At 47.0% G+C, this 24,957-nt stretch overlaps 1 protein-coding gene across 4 annotated transcripts in view; it reads left to right on the top strand.

Moving 5' to 3' along the window:
- The window catches only part of TOP3A (DNA topoisomerase III alpha), a 38,331-nt gene extending 17,473 nt beyond the window's left edge, over positions 1-20,858 (top strand). For all 4 annotated transcript variants that reach the window (XM_004432999.3, XM_087440307.1, XM_087440308.1 and 1 more), the window contains 9 exons: positions 34-241; positions 8,756-8,941; positions 9,136-9,265; positions 12,403-12,516; positions 12,617-12,782; positions 13,859-14,002; positions 15,970-16,092; positions 17,160-17,860; positions 19,434-20,858. In XM_004432999.3, coding sequence (XP_004433056.1) covers positions 34-241; positions 8,756-8,941; positions 9,136-9,265; positions 12,403-12,516; positions 12,617-12,782; positions 13,859-14,002; positions 15,970-16,092; positions 17,160-17,860; positions 19,434-19,612 — 1,951 coding nt within the window. In that variant the 3' untranslated portion in view covers positions 19,613-20,858. The remainder of the gene's footprint in view (positions 1-33; positions 242-8,755; positions 8,942-9,135; positions 9,266-12,402; positions 12,517-12,616; positions 12,783-13,858; positions 14,003-15,969; positions 16,093-17,159; positions 17,861-19,433) is intronic.
- Positions 20,859-24,957: the final 4,099 nt, after the last annotated feature.

Raw genomic sequence — 24,957 nt, 5'->3', positions numbered from 1 at the left:
ATTTCTTGTTCCATTTGTTTGCCTTCGTTTTAGGTACATCAGCTATCCACGAACTGAAACAAACATTTTCCCCAAAGACTTAAACCTAACAGCGCTGGTGGAGCAGCAGACCGTGGATCCACGCTGGGGGGCCTTTGCCCAGAACATTCTAGAGCGGGGTGGCCCTACCCCACGCAACGGGAACAAGTCTGACCAAGCTCACCCTCCCATCCACCCCACCAAATACACGAGCAACTTGCAGGTTGGTGTCTCTGACCGTACTGTTTGCCGGAACCCAGAGGGAGGTGAGGGGTCAGTAGTAGGATTTGAATTTACTCTGTGGGCTTTTATTGTAAGAACTAAGTGATTTTGAGCTGTCCCTTCTGTTTCGGAAAAGAGATGTTAGTGTCAAAATTCTCTTATATCGTCATCTTCTGCCTGGCTTTCATGAAAGACCCCCATGGTGGGCTCTGTTCTCTATCCAGCCCCACTTCCCTGCTCTGTCAACTCCCTCTGCTGCTTCGCTGATCCCTCCACACACATACTAGGCAGGTCACCTTTCCTGTACCTCCTCAGTTCCCACACCCACACGGAACTGCTTGGCCTCCTTGGTCCCTTGTTAACTGGAAGTATCCTATCCATCCTCCCGAGACCGGATCGGTTTCCATCGCCTCCTCGAAACTTTACCACCCCCCTCCTGTCCTACCCCAGGAACTGCAGAGTTTGCACACTCAGCTGTGCTTGAATGTGTCACATGTTGCAGTCATTTTCTCAGTTGAGGAATGAGCTCCATGAGGGCTGGAGCTAGTCAGGCTTGTTTGACACCTGCAGGCTTATCGCAAAGCTAAGTAAGTGTCTTTTTCCTTCTTCTTTTAATAACGCATATTAGTTTTTTCTTTTTTTCTTTTTTTTTTGTGAGGAAGATTAGCCCTGAGTTAATGTCTGTTGCCAATCCTCCTCTTTTTGCTGAGGAAGATTGGCCCTGGGCTAACATCCGTGCCCATCTTCCTCTGCTTTATATGTGGGATGCCTGCCACAGCATGGCTTGATAAGTGGTGTGTAGGTCCACAACCAGGATCTGAACCTGCTAACCCTGGGCTGCTGAAGCAGAGCGTGTGAACTTAACTGCTATGCCACCGGGCTGGCCCCTACCATAATTTATTTTGCCAAGTCTGTTTTTGACAGATTAGGTTGTTTCCAACTTTTTTTTTTAATTGAGATCATATTGGCTTATAACATTGTGTAAATTTTGAGTATACATTATTATATTTTGGTTTCTGTATATACTGCATTGTGTTCACCACCAATAGCCTTAGTTTTTATCTGTCACCATACATGTGTGCCCCTTTATCCCTTTGGCCCTCCTCCCACCTCTCCTCCTTTGGGAACCACTAGTCTGTTCACCGTATCTATGTGTTTATCTTCCACGTATGAGTGAAATCATACGGTGTTTGTGTTTCTCTGACTTACTTCGCTTAATAGAATACCCTCAAGGTCCATCCATGTTGTTGCAAATGGCACGATTTTGTCTTTTTTTTATGGCTGGGTAGTATTCCATTGTATATATATACAGCATCTTTATCTAATCATCTGTTGATGGGCACCTGGATTGCTTCCATGTCTTGGCTATTGTGAATAATGCTGTGATGAACATAGGGATGCATAAATCTATTTGAATTGTTGATTTCATGTTCTTTGGATAAATACCCAGTAGTGGGATAGCTGGGTCGTATAATATTTCTATTTTTAATTTTTTAAGTGTCCATATTGTTTTTTATAGTGGCTGCACCAGTTTTGCATTCCCACCAGCAGTGTATGAGGGTTTCCTTTTCTCCACATCCTCTCCAACACTTGTTATTTCTTGATAATTATAGCTATTCTGACAGGTGTGAGGTGATATCTCATTGTAGTTTTGATTTGCATTTCCCTAATAATTATTGGTGTTGAACATCTTTTCATATGCCTGTTGCCCATCTGTGTATCTTCTTTGGAAAAATGTCTGTTCATATCCTCTGCCCATTTTCTGCTTTGAGTTGTTTATTTTTTTGTTGTTGAGTTACATGAGTTCTTTATATATTTTGGAAATTAACCCGTTGTCGGATATATGATTTGCAAATATTTTCTCCCAGTTAGTGGATTGTCTTTTCCTTTTGTTGATGATTTCCTTTGCTGTGCAGAAGCTTTTTAATCTGATGTAGTCCCATTTGTTATTTTTTCTTTTGTTTCCCTTGCCTGAGTAGACAAGGTATTCAAAAAAATGCTGCTAAGACTGATGTCAAAGAGTGTACTGCCTATATTTTCTTGTAAGAATTTTATGGTCTCAGGTCTTACATTCAAGTCTTTAATCCATTTTGAGTTAATTTTTGTGTATGGTGTAAGATAATGGTCTACTTTCGTTCTTTTGCATGTGGCTGTCTAGTTTTCTCAACACCACTTATTGAAGAGACTTTCCTTTCTCCATTGTACGTTCTTGGCTCCTTTGTCAAAGATTAGCTGTCCATAGATGTATGGTTTTTTTCTGGGCTTTCAGTTCTGTTCCATTGATCTGTCTCTCTTTTGGTGCTAGTACCATGCTGTTGTGATTACTGTAGCTTTGTAGTATAATTTGAATTCAGGAAGTGTGATACCTCCAACTTTGTTCTTTTTTCTCAGGATTGTTTTGGCTATCTGGGGTCTTTTGTTGTTCCATATAAATTTTAGGATTCTTTCTTCTATTTCCATGAAGAATGTCATTGGGATTCTGATTGGGATTGCATTGAATCTGTAGATTGCTTTAGGTAGTATGGACTCTTTAACTGTGTTTATTCTTCCAATCCAAGTGCATGGAATATCTTTCCATTTCTTTATCTCTACTTTGATTTCTTTCAATAATGTCTTATAGTTTTCAGTGTATAGGTCTTTCATCTCCTTAGTTAAATTTATTCCTAGGTATTTTATTCTCTTTGTTGCGATTGAAAATGGGATTGTATTCTTGACTTCACTGTCGGCTAATTCGTTATAGTGTATAGAAATGCAACTGATTTTTTTTTGTCGGGAAGATTGGCCCTGAGCTAACATCTGTTGCCAATCCTCTTCTTTTTGCTGAGGAAGATTGGCTTGAGCTAACTTCTGTGCCAATCTTCCTCTATTTTTTTTTTTGTATGTGGGATGCCACCACAGTGTGGCTTGATGAGTGGTGCGTGGGTCCACACCAAGGATCTGAACCCGTGAACCTCAGGCCACCGAAGCAGAGCGTGCAAATTTTTTTTTTTTTTTTTAAAGGGATTTTTTTTTTTTTTTTTTTTTTTAAAGATTTTATTTATTTTATTTTTTCCCCCCAAAGCCCCAGCAGATAGTTGCATGTCATAGCTGCACATCCTTCTAGTTGCTGTATGTGGGACTCGGCCTCAGGATGGACGGAGAAGTGGTGCCTCGATGCGCACCCGGGATCCGAACCCGGGCCGCCAGCATTGCAGCGCGTGCACTTAACCACCAAGCCACAGGGCCGGCCCAGAGCGTGCAAATTTAAACCACTGTACCACTGGGCGGGCCCCGAAATGCAACTGATTTTTATATGTTGATTTTATATCCTGCAACTTTACTGTATTTGTTGATTATTTCTAGTAGTTTTCGGTGGATTCTTTAGGGTTTTCTATATATAGAATCATGTCATCTGCAAATAGTGAGAATTTCACTTCTTCCTTTCTAATTTGGATCCCTTTTATTTCTTTTTCTTGCCTAATTGCTCTAGCTAAAACTGCCAGTACTGTGTTGAATAAGAGTGGCAAGAGTGGGCATCTTTGTCTTCTTCCTGTTCTCAGAGGAATGCCTTTCAGTTTTTCTTCATTGAGCATGATGTTGGCTGTGGGTTTGTCATATATGGCCTTTATTATGTTGAGGTACTTTCCTTCTATACCCATTTTATTCAGAGTTTTTATCATAAATGGATGTTGGATCTTGTTAGATGCTTTCTCTGCATCTATTGAAATGATCACGTGATTTTTATTCTTCATTTTGTTCATGTGGTGTATCACATTGATTTGCCAATGTTGAACCATCCCTGCATCCCTGGAATAAATCCCTCTTGATTGTGGTGTATGATCCTTTTAATATATTGTTGTATTCAATTTGCTAATATTGTGTTGAAGACTTTGGCATCTATATTCATCAGCGATATTGGCCTATAATTTTCTTTTTTTGTGTTGTCCTTGTCTGGTTTTGGTAGCAGGGTAATGTTGGCCTCGTAAAATGAATTAGGAAGCTTATCCTTCTCTTCACTTTTTTGGAAGAGTTTCAGAAGGATAGGTGTTAAATCTTCTTTGAATGTTTAGTAGAATTCATTGGGGAAGCCGTCAGGTCCTAGACTTGTTTTTTTTGAGTGGTTTTTGATTACTGTTTCAGTCTTTTTGCTTGTGATTGATCTATTCAGATTCTCTATTTCTTCTTGATTTAGTTTTGGGAGGTTGTATGATTCTAAGAATTTATATGTTTCCTCTAGGTTATTCAATTTGTTGGCAAATAGCTTTTCATAGTATTCTCTTATTATCCTTTATATTTCTGTGGTGTCCATTATAATTTCTTCTCTTTCATTCCTGATTTTATTTATTTGAGTCATCTCTCTTTTTTTGTTAGTGAATCTGGCTAAAGATTTGTCAATTTTGTTTATCTTCTTAAAGAATCAGCTTGTAGTTTCATTGATCCTTTCTGTTGTTTTTTTAGTCTCTATTTCATTTATTTCTGCTCTGATTTTTATTATTTCCTTCCTTCTACTTACTTTGGGCTTTGTTCTTTTTATAGTTCTTTTAGGTATAAGGTAAGCTTGTTTATTTGAGATTTTTCTTGTTTGTTGAAGGAGGCCTGTATTGCTATAAATTTCCCTCTTAGTACTGCTTTTGCTGCATCCCATAAGAGATGGTATGTTGTGTTTTCATTTTCATTTGCTGTAGGTATTTTTTTATTTCTCCTTTGATTTCTTCATTGATCCAATGGTTGTTCAGTAGCATGTTGTTTAGTTTCCACATATTTGTGACTTTCCTAGCTTTTTTCTTATAATTGATTTCTAGTTTCATAGCATTGTGGTTGGAAGAGATACTTGGTATGATTTAAATCTTCTTAAATTTATTGAGGCTTGCTTTGTTTTCCAACATATAGTCTATCTTTGAGAATGTTCCATGTGTACTTGAGAAGAATGTGTATTCTGCTATTTTGGGATGGAATGTTCTATGTATATCTATTAAGTCTATCTGATCTAGTGTTTCATTTAAGGCCACTATTTTCTTGCTGACTTTGTGTCTGGATAATCTCTCCATTTAAGTAAGTGGGGTATTGAGGTCCTCTACTATATTATTGTGTTGCTGTCAGTTTCTGTCTTTAGGTCTGTTAATATTTGCTTTATATACTTTGGTGCTCCTGTGTTAGGTGCATATATTTTAATAAGTGTTATGTCTTCTTGGTGGAATGTCCCTTTTATCATATAATGCCCATCTTTGTTTCTTATTATCTTTTTTATCTTGAAGACTGCTTTGTTTAAGTATGGCTACACTCCCTTTCTTTTGCTTGCCATTTTCTTGGAGTACCATCTTCCATCCCTTCACTTTGAGCCTATGTTTGTCTTGAGAGCTAAGATGTCTTTCCTGGAGGCAGCATATTGTTGGGTGTCATTTTTTTAATCCATCCCACCATTCTGTGTCTTTTGATTGGTGAATCCAATCCATTTACATGTAGAGTGATTAGTGATATATGAGGGCTAAAACTGCCATTTTCTTTTGTTTTCCAGTTGTTCTGTATTCCCATTGTTTCTTTTCTCTTGTATTTCTGACTGCCGTTTCAGTTTGGTGGTTTTCTGTGATGGTTTTCTCTTTATTTATGATTTGTGACTCCACTCTTATTTTTTGTTTTGTGGTTACCATGAGGTTTGTATGAAAGATCTTGTGCATGAGATAGTCCATTTTCTGATAGCCTCTTATCTCCATTAGCCTATGCAGGTTCCATCCCTTTTCACTTCTCCTTCTATATTTTTGTTGTCACTGTGTTGTGAGTTTGTGACCAAATTGAAGTGTTTATACTTATTTTCGATGGTTTCTTTCCCTTAATCCTTTATGTTATATTTTAGTGTTTGCTAACCTATTTTGATATAGAGCTGCAATTTTCTGATTTTGTCTATCTATTTACCTCCTTGCTCAAAGCTTTGTAAATCTTCACCTTTTTGTTTCAGGTAGGAGGTCTCCCTTCAACAGTTCTTGTAAGGGAGATCTAGTGGTGGTGAACTCCCTCAACTTTTGTTTATCTGGGAAAGCTTTTATTTCTCCATCATATCTGAAGGATAATTTTGCTGGATAGAGTATTCTTGGCTGTTAGTTTTGAATATATCATTCCACTCTCTCCTAGCCTGGAAGGTTTCTCCTGAGAAATCTGCTGAAAGCCTGATAGGGGTTCCTTTGTAGGTTATTTTCTTCTCTTTGGCTGCCCTTAATATTTTTTCTTTGTCATTGACTTTTGACAGTTTTAATATGCTTTGGAGAGGGTCTTTTTGCATTGATGTAGTTAGGAGTTCTGTTAGCTTCATGTACTTGCATGTCCAGTTCCTTCCTCAGGTTTGGGAAGTTCTCAGCTACTATTTCTTTGAACAAGCTCTCTGCTCTTTTCTCCCTCTTGTCTCCCTCTGGGATACGTATAATTGTTGTGTGACTTTTCCTAATCGAGTCAGATATTTCTTGAAAAATTCATTTTTTTTTTTTCTGAGTTCTCTCTCTTCCTCTACCTAAAGTATTTCTAGGTTTCTACCTTCAAGCTCACTAATTCCTCCATAAGGTCTGCTCTATTTTTTATGCTTTCTACATTATTTTTTATTTCATTAATTGTGTTTTTCATATACAGAATTTCTGTTTGGTGTTTTTTTTTTAGAGCTTCAATTTCTTTGGTGAAGTATTCCTTCTGTTCATTAATTTTATTCCTGAGCTCATTGAACTGTCTTTCTTTTTGTTGTTTTGCTGAGGAAGATTTGCCCTGAGCTAACAATTTGAATTTTGTAAACATTTCCTTTATTTTGTATGTGGATCGCCACCACAGCATGGCTGATAAGTGGTGTAGGTCCATGCCCGGGATCCAAACCTGTGAACCCCAGCTGCTGAAGCTGTGCTCATGGAACTTTAACCACTAGGCCATGGGGCCAGCCCTGAACTGTCTTTCTGAGTTTTCTTGTAACTCGTTGAGTTTCTTTATGACAGCTATTTTTAATTCTCTGTGAGTTAGATTGTAATCTTCTCTGACTGCAGGTTTGGTTTCTAGAGAGTTGTCATTTTCCTTTTTCCTTCTGTTCTGCCATGTTACTGTAGTTCTTCATGGTGTTTGATGAATTGATCCTCTACTGGCACATTTGTGATAGTAATCACCTTTTCTTATTTGGGTAAGGCTTTGGTTACTTTGGTTCTGATCACCAGTGTTCCTCCACTGGCTCTCCACAGGCTCGGACACTGCTGTCCTGTGTACCACCTGCGCTGCTGTTCCCAGGTTGTCTTGGGGTGCTGGTTGCACCACTGCCAGGGTACTGGGTTCACAGGTGTCACTGTCACTGGCAGGGGCCTGGGGACCCAGGCACTTGTGTGTGGCCCACCCACTGGTGGAGCTGGTGTCGGGGTTGCCACCACTGGGGGCTGGGTCACTGGTCTTTCTGTGGTTCCTGATGCTTCTGGTCACAGATTCCACCTGCTTCAGATGTGTAGCTGCCTGGATCTCGCAGGCGTCTGTTGTGTTGTATAGGGAATCCTCTGTTGGATAACGGATGTCCATTTGGTTGTAACTTAGAGGGGAGAGACAAAGGGAACAATTCACCTCCACTACAATGCTGATGTCACTCCTGTTTCCAGCTTTTTGATACATGATATACTATAGTTAACATCTGTATAGATAAATATTTGTGCAGATCTCTCATTATTTCCTTTGAATACGTTCTTAGAAGGAGAATTATCGGATATGATTATGAACATCTTATGGGCTTTTGATAGATTCAGCCTCGCTAAATCCTTGACTACTCAATTGGTAGGAAATCACCATGACCCCTGTGTTCATCAAATTGGTCTAAGACCACCAGGTGCATGTTTATGTGTCTTATATACAAGCAGTGTCTTCTTTTTTTTTTTTAATTTTTATTTATTTATGTATTTTGTGAGGAAGATCAGCCCTGAGCTAACATCCACGCCAGTCCTCTTTTTGCTGAGGAAGACTGGCCCGGAGCTAACATCTATTGCCAATCCTCCTCCTTTGTTTCTCTTTTTCTCCCCAAAGCCCCAGTAGATAGTTGTATGTTGTAGTTGCACATCCTGCTAGCTGCTGTATGTGGGACGCCACCTCAGCATGGCCGGACAAGCAGTGCAGCGGTGCACACCTGGGATCTGAACCCGGGGCTGCCAGTAGCGGAGCGCACGCACTTAACCGCTAAGCCACGGGGGCTGGCCCCGACAAGCAGTATCTTCTTACCTTCTTATGCTTTCTCCTTGTTTTCTGCTTAGGTAGGGTTTATGTCAAAAGAATCACTTCCCAGTCTTGAGGGCAAGATGACTCCCTTGCTTATCTTTGCCTGATTAGAGGTGTGAAGGTTATTAGCCTAAACCTGTAAGCACACAGAGGATTTGCCTGGCCCTCCGTGTTAGTGCAGGAGGCTACAGGAGCGGTTTGCTTTGTTCTGTGTAGAACTTTAGCCTGAAAGGTGACATTAACTAGGTTAAACTACCAATGATGCTGAGATCCTTGAGAGGTAGTATCCTGCAGGGAGTTTCAGGCTCTTTTCTTTTCTTCATAGGGAGATGAACAGCGAATATATGAGTTTATCATTCGCCATTTCCTAGCTTGCTGCTCCCAGGATGCTCAGGGGCAGGAGACCACCGTGGAGATAGACATCGCTCAGGAACGCTTCATGGCCCACGGCCTCGTGATTCTGGCCCGAAACTATCTGGATGTGTACCCATATGATCACTGGAGTGACAAGGTGATAAATCGTAGGTCCAGTCAGAGGTCAGAATCCATACCTCACCCTGTGGGCCTCAGGGAGAGGGAAAGACAGTCATGTTCCCAACCCTAGTGCTGTCTGATGGAGCAGGGCCATGTTCTTTGAAATGCAAGTTGTCTTGCCTGAGTGCCCTGGCAGACTGATTTGACTGACACTGCCTCTGCTCTCTGTAGACCCTCCCTGCCTATGAGAGAGGCTGCCGCTTTCAGCCCAGCACTGTAGAGATGGTGGATGGGGAGACCAGTCCACCCCAGCTGCTCACTGAAGCCGACCTCATTGCTCTCATGGAAAAGCATGGCATTGGTCAGTAGCGCGTCGTCATGGTAACTAGCGGCTCTTGAGCACTCCTCATGTGCCACTGTATCTGTTCTGATCTTCATGACAACTCTAATGTGGGTGTTATATTCTCCCCCCACTTTATAGCTGAAGTGAGGCTTAGAGAAGTTAAGAACTTGCCTAAAGTCACAGAATGTATTATTAAGACCTGGGTTTGAATAACTCTGCAATCGATGTTCTTCACCACAGCTCTGCACCACCCATGTAAGGACGCAGATGTTTCTCGTAACTCAGAGGTCTCCACTGGGAGCACCCTGACCAGGTTCTGTTCATAGACTTTGTTTCTGGCCTACACAAGGACTTGTTGTTGTTTTTGTTTTATTTTTAAGAAGGTACCAACATTTAAAACTTGAGAGATTCAGCATAAAAATCTGTATCTTCATCTTTGGAAGTATCAGAGGAAGTCTGGCAGCCTGGCTCCCACGTGGAAGTAGTCAGTTGGATCTGAGTGGCAGCCCTTCTCCTCTAGTTGTGCATTCTCCATTGCTAACACTTGGCTTCACTCACCTACTTGTTACATGCCAGGCCCCTGAGGGGTATGAGTTTGCCACCCTGCTGTTAGCCATGGGTGGCTATATTCTTAGCTTTTATTAAAATATTTCCCATAATTGTTTAAGAATCAGAAATTAGGTTTAAAAAAGAAAAAACTGGGCCAGAATTGTTTTTTCCCAGTAAGTCCTGAGACCTAATGTTTACAAGTGGGTCCCTTGTAACAAATCTGCCCCCTTGTCAGTTTTCGTCACAGCTCTAAGGATTGTCTCTGGCAGAGCTAGTCCAGAAGGGCCTGTGGCACAAAGGAGAGGGAAGTGGGTAGAGGAAGAAGTGGTTGGAGGGGAAGTGGGACTCCCTGGGTGTGCTAGGAAGCAAGCCATTCCCTCAGGGGCACGGCCGCCTCACTACAAAGTGAGCTTTGTCTGACTTAGGAAGAAGTGCTCCCACCCACAGTCCACTGGCTGTTACTGTACTCTCCAGGAAGCCTGTCGGTTTAGGTAGAATCAGAGCTAGTTCCCCCATCGTGATTTATTCATGAGAAATTTGAGGCCTACGAGAGCTAGAGCTTGGTCTAGGCCCTGAGGACACAAAGAATCCTTCCCTTCAAGGGTTTATTGAGCAGGAGAAAGAAACCAAACCAGCACACTAAATACAGTGTGATGGGTTCTGCCAGGAACAGGCAGAGACCTTAACACCTCATGGTAGGAATTCCTAATGAGTGAAGTCAAGCCCAGCACAGGCAGGGCCTGAGGAAGGACTCAGGGACAGGAAGGCACAAGCCACTGTGGCAGGGGGATGAGGTGAGGGAGGTTGTGTCATAGAAGGTGAGGCAGCGCCTGGTGCGCCAGGCTGAGGGGCTTGGACGTTGGCCCGTGGTCAGCAGAGAGCCATCTAAGATTTCTAAGGAAAGGAGCAGAATTGAGCTGTATTTTTAAACAATGCTAATAGCTTTATTGAGCTATAATTCATGTACCATACAATTCATTGATTTGAGATGTACAATTCAGTGTTTAGTATATTTATAAAATTGTGTAACCATCACTGCAATCAATTTTAGAACATTTTCATCACCTCAGAAAGAAACTCCATGCCCATTAGCAGTCACTCCCCATTCCCCCTTCCCTCCCGTCTTCCCAGCCCTAGGCAGCCACTGATGTTTCTGCATTTCTTATAAAAGAAACTAGACAATATGTGGCCTTTTGTAACTGGCTTCTTTCACTTAGCATGTTTTCAGGGTTCATCCATGTTGTAGTGTGTCTCAGTACTTCATTCCTTTTCGTTAGCACACACCGTCTGATTGCATGTGTATACCTGATATACATTGAATGGAGGTATATTTTGTTTATCCATTCACCACTTGGTAAACATTTGGGTTGTTTCCATTTTTTGGCTATTATGGATAATGCTGCAATGAACATTTGTATACTAGTTTTTGTGTGGACATGTTTCAGGTCTCTTGGGTATATTCCTAGGAGTAGAATTGCTAGGTCATATGGTAACTCTACGTTTAACCTTTTGAGGAACCTCCAGACTGTTTTTCACAGTGGCTACACCATTTTTTAATTCTCCAGTAGTGTAAGAGGGCTGTTTCTCTACATCCTCACCAACATTTGTTACTATTTTTGGTTATACCCATCCAAGTGAGTGTGAAATGATATTTCTTTTTTTTTTTTTTTTTAAAGATTTTATTTATTTATTTTTTCCCCCCAAAGCCCCAGCAGATTGCTGCATGCCATAGCTGCACATCCTTCTAGTTGCTGCATGTGGGACGCGGCCTCAGCATGGCCGTAGAAGCGGTGCATCAGTGCGCGCCCGGGATCCGTACCCGGGCCGCCAGCAGCGGAGCGCGCGCACTCAACCGCTAAGCCACGGGGCCGGCCCTGAAATGATATTTCTTTGTAGTTTTTTTTTTTTTTTTTTTTTGGTGAGGGAGTTCAGCCCTGAGCCAACATCCGTGCTAATCCTCCTCTTTTTGCTGAGGAAGACTGGCTCTGAGCTAACATCTATTGCCAATCCTCCTCCTTTTTTTCTTTTTCCCCAAAGCCCCAGTAGATAGTTGTATGTCATAGTTACACATCCTTCTAGTTGCTGTACATGGGACGCCGCCTCAGCATGGCCGGAGAATCGGTGCATCGGTGCGTGCCTGGGATCTGAACCCGGGCTGCTAGTAGCAGAGCGCGCACACTTAACTGCTAAGCCACAGGGCCGGCCCCTTTCTTTGTAGTTTTATTTGCATTTCCCTGATGGCAGAGCTACATTTTAAAAGATCCCTTTGGCCAGCATAAAGAATGGGGTGGGTGGAGGAAGAGACCAGAAACGAGGAGACTGAAGATGTTGTAATTGTGCAGATGAGATGGTGTGGGCTCTGGCCGTGGCTCTGACACATGGAGCAGAAGGGAAAGACTGAAAGAAGGAATTTCAAAGCTGGAATTGACAGCTTTAGTGAGTAAGCAGATGTGAGGGAGAGCTGAGTTTGCCATTATGATGTCTACGTGGGCCAGATGTGATTGGAGGGGTCTCACCTAGAACAGGAAGTCCAGGCAGAAGAAGGTGCCCATGGGACACCTGAGGGAGTGTCTGGATTAACCTGAGTAACCGGGAGTGGCTTTCAGGTACTGATGCCACTCACGCGGAGCACATCGAGACGATCAAAGCCCGGATGTATGTCGGACTCACCCCAGACAAGCGGTTTCTCCCTGGGCACCTGGGCATGGGACTTGTGGAAGGTAAGGAGGGGGGAGCTTGCAGTGGTAGCTGGGGAGGCTGTGTCACTAACGTCCTTGAGGTGTCGTTCAGGGCCATTAAACACTGCTCTTTTCCCTGCAGGGTATGACTCCATGGGCTATGAGATGTCCAAGCCTGACCTCCGGGCTGAGCTGGAAGCCGATCTGAAGCTGATCTGTGAGGGGAAGAAGGACAAATTTGTGGTTCTAAGGCAGCAGGTCCAGAAATACAAGCAGGTTTTCATTGAAGCAGTGGCTAAAGCTAAGAAGTGAGTGCCAGAGCCCGCTCTGCTGTGCAGGAGCTCGCTTATCTCTGCTGCCTTAGCCATCACATTTCCCTAAGAAGTGGGAGTTTGTGGGGGTGATTCAGCAGAAACCAGGTGATGTGATTCCTTGTAGCCCAGGCCCTTTGAGTTGCTCAGTTCCTGCCCGGTCAGTTTATCTTCACCAGTGGCCTTATTACTTGGCAGAGCTGTCCACATACAGCTCCTCCCCCTTCAGGTTTTCCTCCTGAGTTTTGTTTGTTTCTTTCCATAGAGCTTTGTCGGTATAGAAACAATAATCAGAGAGATCTGGTCCAGTTATTCTGGGCTGTTAGCTTTAGAAACGCCATTCTCTTGATTTTAGTTCTGTCCTGAATTAGTAGGCAGCACAATCTTATGTAACAGTAAACCCAAGTGCTGGCATCTGACCCGTTTGTTCTCTGGAGTATTTTGAGGTGGCCATTTGGCAGGCAGCGTGTGTGCATTTTGATAGAAATAACATGTTTTCTACTCCGTGCCAATGTTGAAAAGAAATGCATGAGCTAGTTTATTTATTTATTTTTTTTTTTTTAAAGATTTTATTTATTTTATTTTTTCCCCCCAAAGCCCCAGTAGATAGTTGTATGTCATAGCTGCACATCCTTCTAGTTGCTGTATGTGGGACTCAGCCTCAGGATGGACGGAGAAGTGGTGCCTCGATGCGCACCCGGGATCCGAACCCCGGGCCACCAGCATTGCAGTGCGCGCACTTAACCACCAAGCCACAGGGCCGGCCCTTCATGAGCTAGTTTAAACTTAAACCCACACAGATACTTCTGCAGTGTGTACATGGACCCTGTGTGGTTTTCTTTGTTTGACGTGGGGCCAGTGACAAGGTGGAAATCCTGCCTGTAGCTGGATCACTCCTGGGAGCGACCAAGAGCCAGGAGTCAGAGAGGAGCCAGTGCCACGTGGCCCGCACAGTTCCCTGTCTGCCTCCGTTCTCTGCATCAGGCCTGTGGCTGACCAGCCAGCTGGTTCCCTAGGTCACACTCATGTTGTTTGCACATAAGAATGTTGTAAATGCTTTGCTGTTTCTTCAGATTGGACGAGGCCTTGTCCCAGTACTTTGGGGAAGGGGCAGAGGTGCCCCAGCAAGAAGCCATCTACCCGACCATGCCAGAGCCCGTCAGGAAGTGTCCACAGTGCAACAAGGACATGGTCCTCAAGACCAAGAAGAGCGGCGGGTCAGTCCCCAGCTTGTGCCCCACCTCTGCTTGCCCAGCACCTGCCGGGTTGACTGGACAGCTCTGTAAAGCTGTTTCATTTGTGTGTCATTATTTAAAGGCAGGCCTGCTGTCGCCAGCCCCTCGACTAGGTGTTGGAGACATAATGTAGCAGACTGGCACCTGGCCTTGAAAGGGTGAAGTGCTGTGGGAATTTAGAGGAGGAGGTACTGGGTGATGGCAGGGTTTATGTCCCCTGTGACTAGGACGTTGCTCACCCAGAGTGTGGAGAACGGTGAAGAGGCATGAGCTTCAGACCCACATGAGTCTGGGTTCAAATCCCACTTCTGCCACATATAAGCTTTGTGCCCCGAAGCAGGTTACTTAACTACTCTGAGCCCCAGTTTCCTCTTCCATAAACTCAGGGCACTGGCATCTAGCTCACAAAGCTGTGGGAAGGGTGAGGACTCAGTGAAAAGGGTCAAGAGTCTAGCACAGAGCATGATACATTAGAGATACTCAACCACACTGCTCTCCTTTTCTCCTACTTTTGGTTCTGAGTTGGGTCTGAACATCTCAATTCCCTTTTCGTTTTCAGTGCAGTAGGTCAGAGTGGGCAGTTTACCCTGAGGTTCAGGTTGCCCAGCCTGGTGGCTGGCATGATGCGAGGTGCTCTACAGTCATCATCTCGTTCTTCACCATAACCACCCCACAAGGCAGGTGTTTTTACCCTAGTTTTCTAAGAAGTGCAGACCAAGGCTTAGTGGACTGGGGTGGCTTATCCACAGCCAGGCAGCCCTGGGGAGCAGGAATGGCAGAATTTGAACCCAGGTCTTCAGGGCCCTTCTCCATTCTGTTGGCCCCCTTGGGCTGCAGCATTGTGTTACCACCATGCTGCCACATGAAGAGGTGGTTTCCCCAACTCGTCACCTAGCCATCACTGGCCTGACCTGGGTGAAGAGAAGGCCATCCCAGCTGTCAGAAACCACAGCTTAGTGGGCCTGACCTGGCAGCAGGTGGCAGGGCTTGTGTTGCCTGCAAACATTATATACGCCAATGCCACTGTAGGCGTAGTCCAGTACCTGGTAGCCACATGTAAACACTTAATAAATGCTGTTGATGGTTTTTTTCTTTGCCACCATTGCGTAAATGGATTAGTAATCATTGAAACATAAGGGGAAAGAATGCTTGCTTTTGTGTTACTCTGAATTCTCCAAGTATTTAAGTCACTCAGGGAAGTCTGGAGATTGTCTTCTGGAATTTACCATCCCGATGTTTATCTGATAATTCCATTTCTGAGTTTGTGGATTTACTATTTAACCAATTGGGGTTTAGGGTTTGTTTGTTTTCCCTGGTTGAGTCGTACCCAGGCACGCTCAAAGGACATTGTCAATCACGTGCGTGTTGGTTAGTCCAGCCCTAAAGTTTCGTGACTGGAGGATGTCGGGATGTTGGCCAAGAAAGGCGTGGTGTAGGTGTTCAGAGTAGGGCTCTTTGCTCAGACAGGTGGGGTCTAGTCCGAGCTCCAGGACTCACGGCATGTGCATCCCTGGGCAGGTTTCCAGACCGCTCCATGCCTCAGTTTGCTCCAGTGTAAACTGAGGGTGCTGATGGTCCCCCTCGGGATCGTTGTGAGGAGGAAGTTAGGGAGGGTGTGAGGGCGCTCAGCACAGAGCCTGAGCAGAGCCTTCCGTACTTGGCCTTGTGCTGGTCCAGGTGTTAGCAGGTGGGTTGGTTAAGTAGAAAGCTGAGTCAGCAATAGCTGTTTCATTTTTTTAGGGAGGTGGGAAATAAATGCAGGCTAGTTTTTCTGAGTCGTTCGTTATCAGTGACTGTGTGTCTTATTTAAGTGTTCTCCAGTAAAATGAATGTCTTCTTTAATCAGCTGAAGAAAAGTTTCCTTGCCAGGTGGGCGATAGCCTAGGAACGGTTCTCATATTTCCCGTGGTCTGGTGGTTCCTGCCTGACCCTGCTCCCATGCTCCCCAGGTTCTACCTCAGCTGCGTGGGTTTTCCAGAGTGTCGATCGGCCATGTGGTTCCCCGACTCTGTGCTGGAAGCCAGCAGGGATGGGAGTGTCTGTCCAGTTTGTCAGCCACACCCTGTTTACAGGTGAGCTGGGCACTTGAGTCAGCTGCAAGACAGAGCACAGGTGGGACTCTCCAGAGACTTTAATTCCTAGGCACTTGGAGTGAGGAGGTTCGCTGTGCTCAGCAGCAGCCAGGTCAGCAGTCCTAAGTTGGTTTGTGTCCCATTGCTGCTTTTCGATGTGTGGAAGCTGTCCCTGGGGGCGGGTGCGTGGGCTGGCTCAGGAGGAGCCCTGGTGAAGAATCCCAAAGCACCCTTTCCCTGACCTCTCCACCTAGATTGCTGCTCTGCAGGGCTTGGGCAAGTATTTGTGTTTCCAGTATCATTTCCAAGCTTCTCCCAAAAGCCCTTGTAGAACTGGTCCTCAGACCTTTTGGTCACAGGACCCCTTACACTCTTAAAAATCATTGAGGAACCCAAAGAGCTTTCATTGTAGGTTATGTTTATCAACATTTACCATATTCTAAGGTAAGGTGGAGCTATCTTAAAATATTTGTTAATTTGTTTATAACAGATGCATTGCATACTAAGGTAAATAACATGTTTTTAGAATAAAATACCTATTTTCCAAAGCAAAAAAATAATAAGGATTCATTGTTTCCCCTTTTTGCAAGCCTAATGGCTGGATTAATAGGAGACATTTGGGTTCTCCTATCTGCTTCCACAGTCGGTCGGCTGAGTTTATGGCATGTGTGGTAGCCTCTAGAAAACTCTAGTGCACACACGTGGAAGGAGAGCAAAACAGTTGTAACTTCGTAGTGTTGTTACAAAATAGTTTTGACCTCACCTTGAAAGGGCCCAGGAGCCCCCAGAGGCCCCTGAACCACACTTTGAGAACCACTGGTACAGGGAAATGAACCTTTCAGAGGCTTCTGTATTTTGGTGATTCATTGGAGTCTTAGATTTCATCTGCCTCCCACTCTGCGCTCTTGTGACGACTGGAGGGGACTGGTGATTGGCTGGTGCCTTGCATGGACTTCCCAGGGTGTGGGGATGGTGAGGGGAGTCCTAGGGTGCACACAGCCCTCTATGGACCAAGGAGAGGACTCTGGCACCTGGTAATGTTTTTTCCCATCTTCTGCCCTCACTAGGTTGAAGTTCAAGTTTAAACGTGGTAGCCTTCCCCCGACCATGCCTCTGGAGTTTGTTGGCTGCATCGGCGGATGTGATGAGACCCTGAGGGAGATCTTAGACCTGAGATTTTCACAGGGCCCCCCCAGAGCTTACCAGCCGGGCAACCAGCCCTCTGGCTACCTGCAGGCTAGCCAGTCCTTGAACAGAATGGACAGTGGCCAGCATAGCCACCCCCAGCCTCCTAACACCAGGCAGACCAGGCCCTCAAAGGCTCTGGCCCAGACTCTACCACCACCCACTGCCAATGGTGAAAGCAACTCTGTGACCTGCAACTGTGGCCAGGAGGCGCTGCTGCTCACTGTCCGGAAGGAGGGTCCCAACCAGGGCCGGCAGTTCTATAAATGCAACAGTGGCAGTTGCAACTTCTTCCTGTGGGCCGACAGCAGCCATCTAGGGGCAGGAGGGCCTTCTTCCTCTGCACTGAAACCCCCAGGCAGCTCGCTAGGACACCCACCAGGCTCCAGGAACCACCCGGGTAGGTTTGGCAGCCTTGGTGATGACAGTGGTGGTGGCACGTCCTGCCTGTGCAGCCAGCCTGTCGTCACACGGACTGTGCAGAAGGATGGGCCCAACAAGGGGCGCCAGTTCCACACATGCGCCAAGCCAAGAGAGCAGCAGTGCGGCTTCTTTCAGTGGGTGGACGAGAACGCGGCCCCAGGTGAGGAGGGCACAGGCCATCCCTGCAGCAGCACTGCAGGGGAGCAGCTCCTGAGCTGGGCTGGGTGGGTGGGGGCGTGCAGGTCCCTGCCTGAGGTTTGCATGGTGGTCTCTACCTCAGAGACCAAAGGCAGCAGAGGGAAGGCAGGGCGGGAGGTGCTGGGACTGGGAGAGGCATGGGCGGCCTTGCTCCTCTATCTCCTCACTTGGTCACTTTCAGCAAGGTAATGAACGGCCCAGTCTTCGTTCCAATGTACAGGGTGGCTACCGTTAATTGAATAGCTTGCTGTGTGGCCGGCACTACGCTGAGTATACTTTATATGCATCTTGTTTCATCTTCATCAAGTAAGCATGTGATCACAATTTACAGATGAGGAAGGTGGGGCCCTGACAGATGCAGTGACTTTGCTCAGGGTCACACAGCAACACAGCCCAAGATTTGAACGTAGGTCGGCCTGGTCCCACAGCCCTGGGCTCCTCTAGCCTTTGTAAACTTTGCAAGGTTGTTATCATCAGCCTCATTTCCTCGGATGAGAAAACTGGCCCTGATGAAGTCTAGGACCCTGCCCAAGGTTACACAGCTTGAGGCCAGTGTCTCAGAAATGGAGATGGTGAGAACTGGTACCCAGACATTGGATCAAGGTCGATAATGTACCTGAAGTCTCTTTGAAATGGTCCCTGCCCACTCCAGTACACAGCAGAAGCTTAATTAAACATCTGAGAATGACCACAAGGCCTGGTGGGAGCTTTGTTGTTGGACAGAGCTGGTTCCAAAGCCCAGCCATCTAACCTTCAACAAATGACTCGGCCTCAGCCTCAGTTTCCACAATAAGATGGGCACCTGCCTACCTTTCTTAGGGTTCCTGTTTTATAAAGGAGTTTGGTTAGTTTCAGACTGTGATTCTAACACACACATCACCAGCACTGCACATACAGGAAGAACCTAGAACACTTGGTAAATGCATAGGGCTGGCTATCAGTGCCAGAGGGGCCCAGAGACGGCCATTGCCGTGACAGACCCCCATTTGAAGTGTGTGAGAGGTAGTCGGCCTCGCACACACTTCATACTTGCAAGGGCCACTCGTCCCCTCATTGGAAGGAAGTGGTGTCTGACCTGCAGGCCAGCTAATTAGTTGTCCTGGGTAGCAGTGCAGTCAGTTCTAAGAGGCCTGCCTAAGGACTGGAAGGATCCGAAACTTGGGTTTCCTTGCATAGAAGATGGGGAGCAGGTCGTTGGTCACAGGCCTGCTTGTCTGTGCTGCCTCCCCTCCTAAACTGCAGGCCAGTTGCTTGGTTTCTGCTTCTGTAAAAAGGGCGTGTATGAAGTCACAGCAGTGACCTCCTTACCAGGACAGTGGGAGCGGGCCGAGGCCTTCAGGAGCTCAGGGCTTTTTAGGGAGAGGCATCAGGGCAACGTAAGGTGGTGACACGTCGTGTGTTGACCTGGAGTGAAGGAAGCCTGGCCTGTAGGGTGGATGTGACTCCATAAAGGTTGGGAGGACGCCCTCCACCAACCTGTATGTCACTTCAGTGTGTCCGTTCTAAATTCAGCCTTCCCCTGACTCTTCCCACAGGGACTTTTGGAGCCCCACCCTGGCCAGGAGGCAGAGGAAGAACCCAGGGGCCTGAGGCCAGAAGCAAAAGAGCCCGAGCAAATTCTTCAGACACCGGGTCCATGACCAAGAAACCCCGGACGTGCAGCCTTTGCCATCAGCCTGGCCACACCCGTCCCTCATGTCCTCAGAACAGATGAGAGCAGGGTAGGGTAGAGAGGGCCACTTCCTCTCCCCACCCCTTTTGTCTCGGAAACAAGTTGTTTTCACTAGGACCGGCTGGCCCTTCACTGCCCAGGAGGCTTTGAGGATCAAAGTGGCGGCTTTTGGAGTCTGGCCTGCCCATGTGAAGGGGTCAAGATCCAGACTGCTCTCTCTAGAAGTCCACCTCTGTTGGACAGTGGCCCTTTGCGCAGGGCTCAGGAATGATCATGCCACTGCTGAGAAGTCACGGGAGCTGCTCCCTGTGATCCTGGAGGGATTGTTGCTGTTAGCATGGCAGAGAGGCTGGTAGCTAGACCATTTAGCAGCGGGGTTGGTGCGTTCTGTAGCTGTGGCTCCAAGACTTCCTTCGCCTCCTGAAAGTCTTCTGAGTGAGAGGCCGGCACTCCCAGCATAGGCTCTGGCCTGGAAGGGGCTTCCCTCCACACACACCCGGATAAAGGAGGGTCTAATGCAAGGACGTGGCTCTTGTTCTAAAATTGCGTCTATACAAGTTGATTCCTCTTCATCCAGAAGCTGCTGCAGCCGGGACACGTGTTCATGTGCCTTAATAAAGAATTCTACCCCTTTACTCTGGTGGGTACGGTGCAGTGTCTGGTGAAGGTTGGCAGGAACAGCGGGTACAAACACCAGCCTGTTCCCAAGGGACGTCTTGCCACCCACTGGCTCTCATGGCCTTCCCTCCCAGCCCCGCCCCGCCTCCCTGTCCCCAGGGCAGGCAGTAAGCCCAGCTTCTCCCGGCCCCACAAGGGGGACCCTCACAAGACCCCACGGTTGGTCTTGCAGAGCAGAGAAGACTGCTGATGCCAGATTCAGAATACTGTTCATCTTCCACACTTCCCAGAGGTTGCCACATTTTTTATTTGCCTTCACAAAAACCTTGTTAATGATACATAACCATGGTGGCATAATTTTATGGTTTAGAAAATAAGCAGAAACGGGGTGTGAATTGCCCAGTCACATTGCTAATGGTGAAGAAATGAACTGTCCTCAGGTCTTGGGACTCCTGGCCCCGTGTCTTCAGTTATACCAGTAGCCCTGTGCCCTGGCTGGGTATCAGGATGCCTGGAATTGCTCCTGGAGCAGCTGGTCAGTGGGTGTGGGTCACGGCCCTGCATGTTTGGGGTTTTCCCTTCCCTCTAGCCCTTGGCAACCACCAGTCTGCTTTCTGTCTCTATGGTTTTACCTATTCTGGACACTTCACATAAAGGGAATCAGACAGTATCTGGTCCTCTGTGCCTGGCTTCTTTCACTCAGCATAGTGTTTGCAAGGGTCATCCACATTGTAGCATGTGTTGGTACCTCAGTCCTTTTTATGACTGGATTCTCTTATGTGGATGGACCACATTATGTTTATCCATTAGTTGATGGACTATTGGGTTGTTTCTACCTTTTGGCTACTACGAATAATGCTGCTATAAACATTCATGAATACTTGTTTTCAGTTCTTTTGGGCATACACCTAGGAGTGGAGTTGCTGGGTCATATAGTAATTCTGTGTTTAACCGCTAAACTCTTTTCCACAGCAGCTGCACCATTTTACATTCCCACTAGCAATGCACAAGGGTTCCTGTGTCTCCACATCCTGGCCAATGCTTCTTTTTTTTTTTTTTTTTTTTTTATGGCCATCCTAGTGGGTGTGAAGTGGTATCTCATTGTGGATTTGATTTGCATTTTTGTTCTTTTTTTTGTTTTGTTTTCCTGTGAGGAAGATCAGCCCTGAGCTAACATCCATGCCAATCCTCCTCTTTTTGCTGAGGAAGACTGGCCCTGGGCTAACATCTGTGCCCATCTTCCTCCACTTTATATGGGACGCCACCACAGCATGGCCTGACAAGCAGTGCCTCGGTGCGTGCCCGGGATCCAAACCCGGGCTGCCAGCAGTGGAGCGCGCGCACTTAACCACTATGCCATGAGGCTGGCCCCTGATACGCATTTTTCTAATGACCATTGATGTTGAGCAACTTTTCCCGTGCTTATTGGTCATTTTGTGTATCATTGGAGAAGCGTCTTTTCAAACCTTTTGCTCATTTTTCAGTTGGGTTGTCTGCCTTTTGGTTGTTGAGTTGTAGGAGTTCTTTATCGATTCTGGATACCAGATGCCTTTGTGGATTTTAATTTTTCCACAGGTGACTCTTGTGTGTGCCAAGACTGAGAACTGCTGGACCAGGCTGTCTCAAGGTCAGAGCTGGCTCGGGTCCTGCCTCCACTGACCACGTGCTTTCCTGGCTGGTGCCGTCACTGCTGGGCCTGAGCAGCCTTGTCTGTGACAGGGAGGTGCCAGTCAGCCGGAGGCCCTTTGGCACAGGGTTACAGTCAGGCCCAACTGCAGTGAGAACTTGCCCAGTAGAACCTCGGAGGGCGTTTTCCGTGTCTCCTGATGGCTCACTGAGGCTGGCAGCAGTCAGTGCAATGAGAAATTGGTCCTTCCCCACTGACGGTGATTGGGAAGGTTGGAACCCCATCTACAGCTTGTGCAGTGCAGGACTGAGGAGAAAACAGCCCCTGCTTACTGAGCCCTGGCTGCAACTGGGCCCCAGGCCACATGGTTCACACACCATGTTTCTCAGCCTCCCAGCTCCCCTGCGAGCCAGTGCCTGCTGCCCATTTGATGGAAACGTCTCTGACAGGCACATGCTTTCCCCCACAAGCAGCTAAGCTGGAATTGAAACCAAACCTCTGACGCTGTCTACACCTCAGAGTTCTTGGAGAATCCACACCATGTTCGGTGCCAAGATGAAGAGCCCCCTGTGGTGGGTGACAGCTCCCTGCCGTGCCTCGGAGAGGAGGAAGCCCAGCTGCCTCAACCCACACGCTTCCTCCGGGTGGCACTGCCTGTCCTGATCTAGAGAACAGCGAGAGCGGCTGCCCTACACAGCTGCTGGTGGTTGAGGGGATCTGTCTCTGATGCTTACTGGTCTTGGAGCAGCTGGAAGCTAAAAATAAGCCTTGCCTGCGGGCAGCCAGTCACTCTGGGAGCGCCAGCCTCCGTGTGTCTGGCAGTGCTGTGCCGGCATCGGGCACTAGCTAGCTGTCGGGACGCTGGGCAGAGACTCCATTGCCCTTTGGCTGAAGTCACAGCCACCTTTCCTTGCAGGGCCTGTTGCAGCCCAGAACTTCGGATGTCAGACTCGGGCGTCACGCAGTGTCCGAGTTCCCTGAGCTAGAATGCACAGGTGGCTCGGGTTCAGCTCACGGGCTGGGGTGGTGCTGCTCACTCCCAATGCCTGTCCCTGTGAGGGACTGATGTGTGTGTCCCATCTCCGCCTGAGACCACCAGTGTTCATGCTGGGAGGGGGTGCTCGCTGTCGGCCTGGAAAGTTCATTGTAAAATCACACGAGCGAATGAGCCGACAGTCAGGCCTTCCTGCCAGCCTGAGCCCCAGCCAGCTGAACTGTGTTGTCTCAGGAGATTGGCAACAGTGCAAGGATGACCCAAAACAGGGTCCCCCGAGTCATGTGCGTTGGCCTTTGGAATACGCTCTCGAGTTCCGTCCGCTACAGCCACAGCTTCCTCAATGAATTAAGTGCAACCAAACTGTAGTGTTATAATTTTTTTAAAGACTGTATCTTTATTTTTCTGATTACAAAAGAAAAATGTCCTTATGAAAAATGCAAAGTGTCACAGACATATACTACGTACCAGGTTGGAGGCCCCTCGTTTTAGAGAGAACAGGGCAGAGGTGGAGCAGTGGCCCTGGATTACGGGCTGCGGTGTGAGCTGTTCCAGCCCCTGACCCTGGGCCCAGTCCCTTCCTGTCCCCAGACGAGGCGCACCCCTCTCTAGAGCCCCTGCAAGCTCGGTGTCTGTTCCTGGGGGCTCCGAAGCTCAGCCTCACAGCTGAGTTCCTGTCTGAAGGGAAAGGGCCTGTTTGGGACCAAAAGTCAGGAGGTGCTTTCCTTGTGTGCCTCGTACGCTAGCTCAGGGGCAGTTGTTCTCGAGCTAGGTTCTGGCCCGTTAAGGTCTCAGAACCGGGAGGCTCCTCAGCCGACACTGAACTGACTGCGCTTTTCCTCAGCACACACCAGGCAGGTATGGCGAGCCACACACAGTGTCACTGGTGAAGTGTGAATCGCACTTCCATTGTCCACTCAAGTGATGAAACCTTACGAGAGGAGCTCAGGAGAAGGCAGCGATGTGGCAGTGCAGGTTGGTGGTGGGTGTCAAGGGCGCCACGCGCTTCCAGCTCCCACACGCAGCCGCTCTTCCCTTTCGGCTCCAGCCCCGCCAGTCTCGGCTCATGCTTCGGGGCTGGTTTTCTGGCCTGCTGACTGCAGTCCTTTCAGAATGCAGTTTGGCAAGATCCTTCAGCATCTGAACAATGTTTGAACACTTTCCACTCCCAGGAATTTCCTGATGAGAAGGCTTGTGTGCACAAAGACTTTCTTCAGGGCTTTTTTTTTTTTAAAATAATGGCAAAGATCGAAACAACTGGACAGGTCGGCTCTAGGGGGATGAATGGTAACCTCACCTGGTAGCTATTCTGCTGCTAAGTGTTCCTGAGGAGACATGCTTTCGAGTGAATTTACAAAAGGATATGCTTTATACATGGGGAGACTTATTCTAGAGTTAGGGTAGGGTAGCAGTAATATGGGTCACATTTTGAATGACTAAGTTTTTTTTTTTTATAATTTTATTTATTTATTTTTCCCCGAAAGCCCCAGTAGATAGTTGTGTCATAGCTGCACATCCTTCTAGTTGCTGTATGTGGGACGCAGCCTCAGCATGGCCGGAGAAGCGGTGCGTCGGTGCACGCCTGGGATCCGAACCCGGGCCACCAGCAGTGGAGCGTGCACACTTAACTGCTAAGCCACGGGGCCGGCCCTAAATTACTAAGTTTCTATTTGCCATTTTTGTGGTATTTTTTAATCTGCACAGGCAGTCCTTTCATTCTGAGCAGGTGGCATCACTGCTCTACCACAGTCATCGGAACTCCAGGCTTGGGTCACTTGGTAAAGCCAAACCAAGGACTTGGATTGCCAGGTTTTGCCACCACAGCCAAAGGGTCTCAGTATTAAGACGTTGAGACCCTGGGAGTTGGAATCGTCCTTGTGTCAGAGGGGAGTGAGTGAAACTGGGCAGCAGCTTCCCATGCAGCTGGCACAGCCCGGGACCAAGCCAGCCCCGCGCGAGCTCCCGCAAAGGCTTCTAGCAGAACGGTGGTTCGTGTCCAGTTCTCTGGCTAGAAACTGAAGTCCCGGACGTTAACCTTGCATAAGTGATGTAGCCACGAACACCTCCTTTCTCTCTCTTTTAGTTCATCCTGTTTTTTTCTTACTGAAATCATGGTGTGGGGAAATTCGGAGATACCTGAAGCAGGAG

This window comes from Ceratotherium simum, chromosome 16, assembly GCF_057802395.1.
Source record: "Ceratotherium simum simum isolate JZ-2026a chromosome 16, ASM5780239v1, whole genome shotgun sequence".
NCBI classification, from domain to species: domain Eukaryota; kingdom Metazoa; phylum Chordata; class Mammalia; order Perissodactyla; family Rhinocerotidae; genus Ceratotherium; species Ceratotherium simum.
This window is presented reverse-complemented; position numbering and strand designations above follow the sequence as displayed.